Raw genomic sequence first — 12,074 nt, 5'->3', positions numbered from 1 at the left:
TCAAAACCTGCACAACCAGCCATTTCCCCCGTCCAATCACAGCTGAAGAATTAACATAAAAAGCATTGAAATAACATTTTGATTTTGTTTAGTCTGTTTTAAATCTTATTTGGGTGAGTCTAGCTACACTTATAATTTTATCTATAGATGATTAGATCTAGAATTCTAAAGTGAAATAAAGTGCAAAGATTACATTTATTTGAATGAATTACGCAGGATCTGTTGGTTTTTGTTTCATATTTATCATTTCATTTTTTTTTTTATAATTTCAATATTCTGTTTAAAAAGAAAACATAAATACCCATTTAGTATCATTAATTCAGAGTCGGAATATTTCTTGTAATGTCTATTCAGTGCTTTTCTCATTTAAAACAATAATGACTTTGAATGATCTTTTCAGGGGTCATTTCTCAGCCCAAACTGATGACGGATTAATTTGTGATGAATTAAATTAATGACAGTTTCTGCCTCAATATAAGAAGCTGCGAGTTTTTGTTCAAGGAACATTAAGAAAACTCATCTTTACTGAATGTCTGCCCCTTGTTCTATTTATTTATTTTTTTCCTTTTTTTGTGTATTACTGCTATATGATTTTTTTTTTTTTATCGAATCAAAATCAGAGTTAAAAATAATGTCCAGTATCTGATTAAAAAGCACATTTGGAAGAGGTTTGTAACGAAAAATCCGGATGTGCAACAACATCCAATCGGTGTCTGAAAAACCAGACTTTCTGTGCCAATGTAAATGCAGTCTCTTCCTGCGTAAGTGGCCAGATTTCTGACCAGTGAGCTGTGATCTGGACTTGTATATTTCATATGTGACCCTGGAGCACAAAAGCAGTGTTAAGTCGCTGGGGTATATTTGTAGCAATAGCCAACAATACATTGTATGGGTCAAAATTACAGATTTTTCTTTTATGCCAAAAATCATTAGGATATTAAGTAAAGATCATGTTCCATGAAGATATTTAGTAAATTTCCTACCGTAAATATATCAAAACTTAATTTTTGATTAGTAATATGCATTGCTAAGAACTTCATTTGGACAACTTTAAAGATGATTTTCTCAATATTTAGATTTTTTTGCACCCTCAGATTCCAGATTTTCCAAATATTGTCCTATCCTAACAAACCATACATCAATGGAAAGCTAATTTATTCAGCTTTCAGATGATGTATACATCTCAATTTCGAAAAATTGACCCTTATGTGCTCCAGGGTCACATATGTGAACTTCCCTTGCAGCAAACGAAGCGCAAACTGGACGATGCCTCCAAGCGTCTGGAGAGTCTGTACGACAAGCTGCGAGACCAAGCGGTGAGTTGAGGACGTTTATTCCGTGTCTTCAGTTTCTAAGGCGTCCTAATAAACCTCTCGTGTGTCCTCAGCTCTCTCCCAGCATCCTCGGCGGCCTGCACGAGATCAGCCGCTGCGTCGGCAGCCGTAACTATCAGCAGGGTCTGGAGCTTCACACGCAGGTGGTGAGCAGCAGCAACTTCAGCGAGATCTCTGCCTTCATGCCTGTCCTCAAAATGCTCATGACCATCGGCAACAAGCTGGCTGTGTGACTCCAGCGCTCCACGGCAGATGTGTTTTGATCTGCCGCTGAACTGTGCTTTAAGAATGAGTGCAGCATTAATATCACACTGCTGGTGTTCTTCTCATGTGTTTGGGATTCTCCTTCCATGCAGCAGGCCTTATTCATCTCACAACAAGCAGAACCACTTTCTGTGTGGATTTATTCATAAAAATAGTGTTGCATAAATTGCGTTGAATTGAATGCAACGGTTTGCCTAAAAATAGGCCTTAAAACAAGCAGAACCAATTTGTATAAATGAATGCATTCATTTCAGTGTGAGAACGGGCTTTTTTTTTTTTGTGAAAAGTTTTCTATGAAAAAAACATTATTGCGTAAATTGTGTTGAATTGAATGCAACAGTTTGCCTAAAAATAGGCTTTAAAACACAAGCAGAATTAATTTATGTAAATCATTTGTAAAAATCATTCTTGCATGAATTGTTGCATTCAATTCAGTGTTAGAATGTGTACAAACAATAACTTTCTGTGCATAATTGTTCATTAAAAAAAAACATTATTGCATTGAATTGAATGCAACTGTTTGCCTAAGAATAGGCCTTAAACCATGCAGAACCAATTTGTGTGAATTATTGCATTCAGGTCAAAGTGAGAATGCCATGCGTAATTGTTATTGCATAAGTTGTGTTGCATTGACTGCAACGATTTGCCTGAAAAACAAGCCGAACCAATTTGTGCAATTTTGTAAAATAATTCTTAGGTAAATTGTGGCATTCATCTCTACTTCATTCAACTTTATAATTGTTCATAAAAATTACTGCATAAATTGCATTGAATTAAATGCCAACGTTTGCCTCAAAATAGGCCTTTAAACCAAGTTAAACTGTCGCATTTAATTCAGTGTGAAAACGTGAGAGCTTTGTCATGAAACACAAGCAGAACGACTTCATGCATAATTATTCGTAAAACCATTGTGTTGCATTGCATGCACAGGATTGCCTAAAAAAGGCCTTAAAACAAGCAAAACCAATTTGTGCAAATCGTTTGTAAAATAATTACTGCGTAATTGTTGCATTCAACTCAATGTGAGAATCTACTCAAACAGAACAATTTTCTGTGCATAATTGTTCATAAAAAATTATTGCATTGAATTGAATGCAACTGTTTGCCTAAAAATAGGCCTTAAAACAAGCCGAACCGATTTGTCTAAATTACTGCATTCAGTTCAATGTGAGAATGCAATGTGTAATTGTTTGCCAAGTTGTGTCATAAATTGCATTGCATTGAATTGAACGGTTTGCCTAAAAAGGCCTTCAAAAAGAACCAAAATTTGTGCAAATCATTTGTAAAATAATTCTTCTGTAAATTGTTGCATTCAATTCAATGCAATATTATATTGTAATATTATTGCATTGAATTGAATGCAACTGTTTGCATAAAAATGGGCCGTAAAACAAGCCGAACCAATTATTGTAAATTATCATGCAAATTATTGCATTCAGTTCAGTCTACACAAGCAGAATGATTTTCCATGCATAATTGTTCAGTAAAAGTTTAGTGTAAATTGTCACATTCAGTTCAAAGTGAGAATGTAAGAACGTGATTTTGTCATGATTCGTTCTGAATGCATTTCATGGATGAGGTCCAGTGTTTTTTAATATTCCGAGAGCAGAAATTTCTGCAGTTTATTCATCGTGATGATTGTTTGTGGACGAGGTTCATTACTGACTGACTTATGAGTTCCATGTTTTTTGATTGATTGGTTTGATTGGTTTATGAAGGCTTGTTTTCAGTCTAACTCGCTCACAGAGAGGCCGATGCTTGAACTGCACTGCTGTTTGTCCTCCAAACACTGCTGTAGAGAAGCCAGAGCTTTATTAATGTCCTTCAATCCATTGCAACAGATGAATGCCACTGAATTCTGCAAGACTTTGGGCTGAAGCGAGTGTGGTGCAACCTGGAGAGAAAGTGTCCAGCTCTTATCTCACCCCAAAATCAATGAATAAAAGCAAGAATAATTTTTTTTTTTTTTTTAAATACCAACTCTGTTAAACATTAATGGTCCTAAAATACTCTTTATTTATTCAAAATGTAATTTCTCTCGATTTTTGAGGTGAAATATGACCTGGACAGTTTTTGTGAGATTCTTCAGTACTTTAACAGAGCAGAGAAACTGAATGTGACTAAACAGTTAACCTGGTAAAATGCATTGGTGCAGTTCTGTGTCTGTGTGCATCATGAGAGCAGTTCATTCTGAGGCCGTGAGTCAAACACTTGAAGAAAAATATACACAACATTCATAAATGCTCAATGTGTCAGCTATTTCTTTACATTGTTTTTGTTAAGGGGCATATCAAGCAATTAAAGGATAATAAAAACAATATAGTTCTTCAGAATAATTATTTTTGTGTCGGAACTTAACAGATTTATTTCCAACACACCTGTTTGTAGTTTTAATGAACCTCAAAACCTTGATCTGCTGCAGGTGTGGAGGAACATTAAAGATTTTTAAGGGAAAATGCAACATTTTGTACACAAATCATGGTGTCAGTGAAGACAATCTCATCAGAACATGAGGGTTCTAAGGGTTTTGATTTTGAGTTTATCCTGTAGAGGGCGAGAAAGAAACATTTTAGAATTCAAAACATTCCTCATCAACCTAAAAACAAGATGCGTTTCACTCCATGGAAATTCCATAATGAAATCTATTTTATTACGTGAACTATGACCCGACCATCTTTTTTATTTTATAAATTATTTATAAACTATTAAATTTTATAATTATTTATAAAACGATATATTATTAATATATCTTGCAATATATATTTATATATTCATGTAATATTCATGAACAGAAATATTAATGCATCAAATTCAGTAGTAATATTTGCGCTTGCATGTGGCATTCTGACAAAAACGGGGGAAAAACTGCACTTTCATTCATGGTTAACTACTTTTACTAGTTGACTGCGGATTTTCCCGCTGGGTTTATCATGACGCGACACACACCGGCTGAGTTTCCACACGAGAAGCTTTAAATGAATGTGGTTCTGTGAAACCGCAACCGTTAGTGTCTCATTTTGGCGCCGCTGTATGATTTCATCAGAGGCGCTCGCTGATTGGTCCGGCGGGGTCATACGGCGCTGCTGATTGGCTGCCGCTGATCTGCTGTTGACATTCCCGAGATGTTGTGAACGCTTGTAACCTTCCGCCGTGATGACGCAACGCCGCAGTGGCCGATAATAACACTGTGGTTCTGGCTCTGCGTGTCACACAAATGAAGTACTTTATGTTTAGTAATTGCATTAATTAGTGTAGCCTTCCTGTTGTTTCCTCTCCCTAACGGCATGCATGCAAAACCTGTTAAATATTTGTTATATCAGTCTGAATAAAACGAATCCGTGTCTCTGCTGTGACTGTGGAAGCTAGTGCTGATTCAGCAGTCTGGATAGATGCCATTACAGACAGAAGCTGCCAGAGACTCAGACACAAGCACAGACATGAAGTTCCTGATTATGAGCTGTGCAAATAATGCACTGTCTTTAACAGCAGGAAGACTCTCAGATCAGGGCTGTAGATCGAGCAATTCTGACTTTTTTTCTCAGAATTGCATGATACAAACTGTGATACATGTTCAAAAGATTAAAGGAGAACTGCTACAATTATTTTAAAATGTCACAAAACAGAGAAAAGTGGCAGAAATGAAGTGCAGAACTCAGACACGTGTCAGAAAGTGTAGAAGCTCTGTGCTTGAGACTTTATTTCCAGTAAATGATTATTAAACAGGTGTCTACTGACTATTGCAGGCTGTTATCGCAAACAGGAGCATCACTTTAGTTTTAAGAGCCAAAGGCTTCTTCCAAGCAGCATGAGAAATATCACAACCGCATTTTTGGCATCTTGAGTCACAAGCGTCAAGAGTAAAAATAAGGCGATCTGTCCTGGGTGAGAGGAACGGGAGTCAAAATACAGTATAAAGTCTTCAAAGAACTGCAATCCGAATGCTTTTTAAAGTTACCAAACAATTTAATTACAAGCAACTTGTGAAATGAAATCCAAAAATGGAAAAATAGCACTGAAAACTCTCTGAAAATACATTATGTTTGATTAAACATACAGGTGAACTAGAGCAAAAACCTCAGTTTGCACCAATTCGGATTGCATGCAACACAATGGCTTTTGGCATCATAACACACATGAGTTATTATAATTACTGTGAATGCACAGATTCGTCCGTCTGTATTATTTTGCCATAGAAAAGAGGTCTGTATTAACACAGCATGCTCACGCTACAGATGTATTTAGAAGATGAAAACGTTAAAGCGGGACTCAAAAGATAAGTATGGTGTTGCACGATTAATTACAATACAAAACCAAACTATACATTCTACAGTACCTAATAATGAGGAATCAATACACGCCGTCATTCTCACGCAATCTCAACCATTCAATCCAGCGACAGATTCCTTCTCTGTCGTCGTCGGTGACCTCGAAATTACTGTTAATTGTAAGTCAATGTTACTCAAATAAGTGCGTTTACAGATTAGACACTAAATTTATCTCAATCAGCGGTAACAAAAAGACTTTGTGTCGTATTTGTGCTGTGGTCAAAAAATATAATCACGAATCATCAATACAGATTCCTTAGAATTCACGCAATTGAACCATTTGTGCAAGTATGGCAACAAAATAGATTGGCAATATTAAATTATGAACTACGTCTGCATCTGATCTCTATTTAGTCCAGATGCAGTAAGGTGCATCTGTTGAATATTAAATAGATGTGCATCTTAGTTCATTTCTACCAAACTGCACAGCTAGATTTGGTAAGACGCGCACAAAAAGGGCCGGGAGGACAACAGGGTTTGAGTAAACTGGCAAATCAGCTACAAGACTGGACTCAAAAATATCTACATCTGCTGTCGAGAAGAGGAAGAAGATAAGCGCTACACAAACAGGTCAGATCCCCCGTATTAAAGCTTCACAGGCTAGACTGGGAAACACAACATTTGTCATCTGACATGAAGCAGCGCCGGAAGAGCAGACGTCCTTCTGTCTTCAGGTGTGCAGTTCGTTAGGACGGACGGCGCTCGTTAGCCGCTCCGGTGGCTGCCGTCTCCGGTGCGCTGAGCTCGAGCGAGCACGGCCTCTCTGGACACACGCTTGGGCTCTCGGGCCAGACCCAGGAAACACATGAAGTCAATGAAGCAGGTGGTCAGGTTGAGTTTGCAGCCGAACTCGCTGGTGGCGTAGTCGAAGGGAAACGTGTGGTGGTAGTTATGAAAGCCTTCGCCTGAGAAATTAAACCAGGAGGTGATTCATCAATCCACAATCTGAGCAAATGCAAACTATAAGAAATTATTTTTTCTATTAATAATTTGGAATGGTTTATATATAAATATATATTATTATATATCAAAACAATACTATAAATATAACAGAAAATTAATTTCCAATATTTGGCAAAAATATAATTATATATTTCTTGTATATAGAATGATAGAATAAATTATATTTTGTCTTAATGACAATTAAGCGTTTATTTATTTTACTTTTCCATTATAGATTTTCATGACAATTAAGCACATTTTCCTCCATAATTACATAATGATATCATTAAATATGAATTCATACTTTTTTATACATCAAAAATACATATTCTAAATATAATAGACATAATTTCTAATATTTAGCGAATATATAATTATTTATATATTTCTACAAAATATTAGAAATTATATTTCTATTATATATATATATATAAATGGGAATATAATTTGTAGTGTGTATAGTATATATATTTATATACATAATAGAAATATAATTTCTAATGTGTGTGTATATACACACACATACATACATATATATTTTTAAAAAAATGTATATACTTTTTTTTTTTTATTGTAAAAATTATATTTTTCATAACGAAAATTGAGCATTAAGGACATTTTACTCCAAACTAAATTTCATTACTGTTAACATTTTATTCTTTTGTATTTTTCCAAGTAGTGATTCAGCTATTTTTTTTTAACAATAAAAATGTTTTGCATTACTGCAAACTCAAGGTTAAGTGTGCTTAACTGTCCCAAAAATATGTTTCAGCTCCTTGAATATTTTTTTTCTTGTTTTTGTGAACTCAGTTGTCTGCACGTCATTGGTCGTTCAAGTTAAACTCTGCTCAACTTGGTCTCGTCACCAGTTCTTACTGGAAACAACGATGAAGCTGAAAAAGCCTCATTTGTCCCTCACTGCTCGCTGCTCTCATGTGGAGTATATCAGACGTACCTATAGCGCTGAAGGCCACGAATCTGTTCTCCCGGGGGTTGATGCTGCCGTCGTAGGGCCGGTTTCCCCACATGTGCGCGGCGCTGTTAACCAGCCAGGTGGCGTTGAGCACAATTGCGTATCTGAGGAGAGCAGGGACGAAATACGCCACCCACAGAGACTCGCCCCACACCAACCACGGCACGAGCGTCGGCACGGAGAAGCACATCAGCAGCACAGACGACTTGTAGAACCTGAGACAGTTCAATCAGACTCAGTTACACGGTTTACTCTGGCCACACACCGCCAGTCTGACTGACGCACAAAGCGATCTCAGACTTGCCTCCTCTGGAACATGACGACTTTATCGGCCTTCAGGTCGCTGAGCTCCAGCTTGCGTCCCTTCTCAATGACGTCCGGATGCTTGCGGACCAGCAGCCAGCCGATGTGAGAGAAGAAAAAGCCTCGCACAGCGTTGTGAGGGTCGGCGTCCGTCTCGGAGTATTTGTGGTGAACGCGGTGATCTCGAGACCATTCGTAGATGTCATTCTACAGAGAGAGCAGGAGAAGTGTGCCATTTCTACACAAAATAACACTGCAATTCTGCTTTGTGCCACTAGTAGCACACAAACACACTACAGTACATTATCTATGGAAGCACGTTTCTGCCACAAAATAAAAAATAAAAAGGTAACTCTTCTGACTTTTTTTTTTCGCTCAATTGTGAGTTTTTTCTAGCAATTCTGACTTCTTTCTGAGAAAGAAGTAGTTAAAAAAGTCCAATCCTGAGGAAAAACAAAAGGCGATTTTCTCACAATTCTGACTTTATTCTGAACTCGCAATTGCGACTTTGTATCACACAATCCAGAGAAAAAAGTCAGAATTGCGAGATAAAAAGTTGCAATTACCTTTTTTATTTTTATTTAGTGACTTGCATAAAAATCTTCCAACCTAATGTCTAACAAAGTTTTTTTTCATGAATCAGTGAATAGACGGAAATGACAATCAAATACATAAATAATAAACTTCATAGAAAGGGATTAACCACTTTTTACAGCTTCTACACTTTAACTAGCAGTCAAATGGGTTGTTATAATTTGATAAAACCAAGAAAAACATTCCTTACTTGAGATAAAATGAACATTAACTGAAATTATTTCAGCTAGTGTCAAGGACACATTTCTCATTTTTGTTTAGTTTAAGCTACTAAAATAACTACAACCAAGTAAATTAATAAATAGAGAAAAAACGAATAAAAATGACAAAAATAAAATCTAATTCAAAATATAACAGTTATAATAGTATAGCATTGCTACTACTGTAAAATAAGAACACACGTGACTCAATGCTTCTCATAATCTTCTGACCTAAAATTCTTGGATTTAATGTTTCTCAAATATAAGAGATTTCATTAGTGTTGCGTTCTGACGCTCATCTGTGTGATTTCAGAGTTTGCATCACTCTACTTTTATTCATACGTGTAGAAAACAGTCAGAATAAAGAAGGAGATGAGTCTGAACTCTTGACAAACTCTATACTGACTGAGAATTCCTTCAGATGAGTTTGTTACCTGGAAGGCCATAGAGTTTGCGAAGGCGAGAAAGATCCGGAGAGGTAATGATGCTTTATATGATCTGTGGCTCCAGAGTCTGTGAGCGCCGGCGGTGATGCCCAGAGCACTGAACAACAAACACGCAAAAACTGAAAAACACAAACATACGCCATCCATTATACACGGCTGGAAATCACTTAGACACACAAAGCACAACTTCAGCTTTGAATGCACATACATGGACTCTATGCATCATTTAACTCATTTTAAATGCATTCTTAAGCAAATATGATACGAAAACGTGTGCATCTGATCACTAGGGACATTAGATGATCTCGAATAAAATTGGGCAAGTAAAATGCCAGAAGTGGTCGCTTTTGCCATATTGAGGTCAGCTATCTTATTCTATTTGCACTGAAGTTTCACTACTAGCCAATCGGATTTTTAAAACGAATAGAGAGTGAGTGAAAATCTGTCATTCACTTTGCACAAATATAATGAGCTCTTGCCGGTCATCCGGACTAATTGTGTGCATTAGAACATTTCAAAATGAGATTGCAGAAATTAAATTTAAATGTAAATAACACAGAGCTAGTGTACGCCTTCAGAAGGCTTCATATGGAGCTTGATGGCCCTGGTCTCCATTCAGCTGCATTGTTTGGAAAAGTGCAGTGGGAACATTCTGCTAAACATCTCCTTCTGTGTTCCACGTTAGAATGGAGCGAGTATGATGAGTAAACGATGATCATTTTTGCATGATTTATATGGGTTTGATGGTAAAATATTGTCAGTAGCGCGTTTAGGCACCATGCAATTGAACGCGATTTCTACCTTTCTAATTTCTAATTAGATGCTTAAAAGTCTTCCGATGAGTGTCTGCACGTGTAATTAAATTTAGACGGTTTGCCTAGATTGTTCAGTGTCTGTGTTGCCAGATCCAGTTATTATAAGCGTCTTTGGGCTTGTTTTTTTCCAAATAATGTGACCTTTTAGGAAGTTAATAAAGTGGGAAGTTTCAGTTTAGGGTTAGCGATATCTTTATCTTAATTCCCAACAAAAGATTAGAACTTATTTCATTTTTGTGGTCCGGCTTTTGTTTGTTACTGTAACAATACCTGGCAACACTGCATCGCCGGCACTTAAACTGACAGTAATTTTAAAAAAGCCACATTCGGAAAGAACACGCAATGATATTATCTGTAAGAAATAGTATCAATGCGGTCATAATAACCAGTACTAGTACTAACTAAATAATAACTAGAATGCCAAATATGTAGACACTGTCCATTTCATTCGGTTTTAGTAGTTAATCTTTCATAAAGTTATGCTAAAACATTCATAAGAGCACTAGACAGAGTTCTTATCACATAGAAATGCTTACTAATGAAAACTATTACAGTATTATCGCACGAATAATAAACAAATAGTACAATTATCCACCCCAACCTATAGAAAAGTATTAATAAATTTGAATGCAGTAATCTAATTTAAGATCTCATCCACACGTCTGTCGTTTTTTACATTTTGGGAGCACTTTACAATAAGGTTCCATTAGTTAATGAACAATACATTTGTTACAGTATTCGTTAATGAAAATACAGTCGTTCGTGCTAATTCACAGTGCATTAACTAATGTTAACAAGCACAACTTCTGATTTTAATAATGCATTAGTAAATGTTGAAATTAACATAAGATCACGTTAACTAATGTAGTAATGAAACCTAGCTGTAAAGTGTTACCAAAGTTTAGAATAAGTTGTTGCATTTGTATGCGTTCTTATAGCACAATTCTTAACACCCCACCCCAGACCTCACGTGACTTCTAGCGAGGGGGCCCCTGGGGGCCCTCAAAACTCTAAACACGCGCCCCTGAATATTGTTTGATACTTACACCAGATCCACGTGAGAACACTGGCGGATGGAAACAGGAAGAGTCCATACAGAGCTCCGACGTGCAGGAAACTCATGAGAAAGACGTTTCTCCACACTATGACGGAGGGAGGCTTGGGCCCTGCTTTCTCTTTATACGTGTGATCAAACACGTCCTCCACTGTCTCCGGCTCCGGGTGCCAGATTGGAGATTTGATGTCCCTGTCAGGCATGATGAGCACTGGCGACACAAGCTTCCGTTATTGTAACACCCACAAAGAGCAGCGGATACAGCAGAAGCAAAGCGCGGGTAAACTGGGTCACATCGGTGTGACGCATCAAAGCAGCCGCGTTTGTTAGAAAGTAACACTCACCGGACTGATGCTGCGGACTGAGCGCACGGTGACCCGCGGAGAGAAAGACGCCGAGTCTGATCTGAGGAGCACAAACACGCGTGAAGCGCAAACAGCTGCCGGTGATGCGAACGCCTGAAATACTGCGCTCTGATTGGCTAGATAGTTCGATGCCTCCTTAAAGCGAGCGTTCGGATTGGCTGAGGCTCATCTGATGTTTCTCCTTCCCGTTCTTCACTCCAGCATCCCCGTACAACCAAACCTAACCGGAGCCGGTGCATTTATACGGCAGCTCCGCTCACCCCACCGCCGAGGAGTTTCTCCGCCGCAGCCAATCATCGCGAGCCCCTGCTGGCTTTGCACTAAGCACTATTTCAACATTTCACGCCTCATTATTTTCCTATTTGCTCTTGGATGATCACTTTATATTGCATCTTAGATTACGCAAAACATTGATATACTGATAACTGATAACAGAACTTCATATAGTGATCTATCAGC

At 37.5% G+C, this 12,074-nt stretch overlaps 2 protein-coding genes across 2 annotated transcripts in view; one reads left to right on the top strand and one right to left on the bottom strand.

Moving 5' to 3' along the window:
- The window catches only part of sec31b (SEC31 homolog B, COPII coat complex component), a 27,377-nt gene extending 24,676 nt beyond the window's left edge, over positions 1-2,701 (top strand). The window contains exons 25-26 of the mRNA XM_016521603.1: positions 1,245-1,316; positions 1,388-2,701. Of these exons, the coding sequence (XP_016377089.1) occupies positions 1,245-1,316; positions 1,388-1,567 (252 nt within the window). The 3' untranslated portion in view covers positions 1,568-2,701. The remainder of the gene's footprint in view (positions 1-1,244; positions 1,317-1,387) is intronic.
- A 2,560-nt stretch (positions 2,702-5,261) lies between these two features.
- On the bottom strand, positions 5,262-11,852 carry scd (stearoyl-CoA desaturase (delta-9-desaturase)). Its single transcript, XM_016521304.1, has 6 exons — positions 11,595-11,852; positions 11,243-11,461; positions 9,370-9,500; positions 8,143-8,348; positions 7,821-8,053; positions 5,262-6,828 (listed from the first exon to the last, which is right to left on the bottom strand). Exons 2-6 carry the CDS (start codon positions 11,451-11,453, stop codon positions 6,629-6,631), a joined length of 981 nt encoding a protein of 326 aa, XP_016376790.1. The 5' UTR covers positions 11,454-11,461; positions 11,595-11,852; the 3' UTR covers positions 5,262-6,628.
- Positions 11,853-12,074: the final 222 nt, after the last annotated feature.

The sequence above is a fragment of the Sinocyclocheilus rhinocerous genome, unplaced genomic scaffold (assembly GCF_001515625.1).
Source record: "Sinocyclocheilus rhinocerous isolate Xijiao unplaced genomic scaffold, SAMN03320098_v1.1 scaffold852, whole genome shotgun sequence".
Taxonomy (NCBI): Eukaryota; Metazoa; Chordata; class Actinopteri; order Cypriniformes; family Cyprinidae; genus Sinocyclocheilus; species Sinocyclocheilus rhinocerous.
Note: the sequence above shows the minus strand (reverse complement) of the source record. Positions and strands in the feature narration are given on the sequence as shown.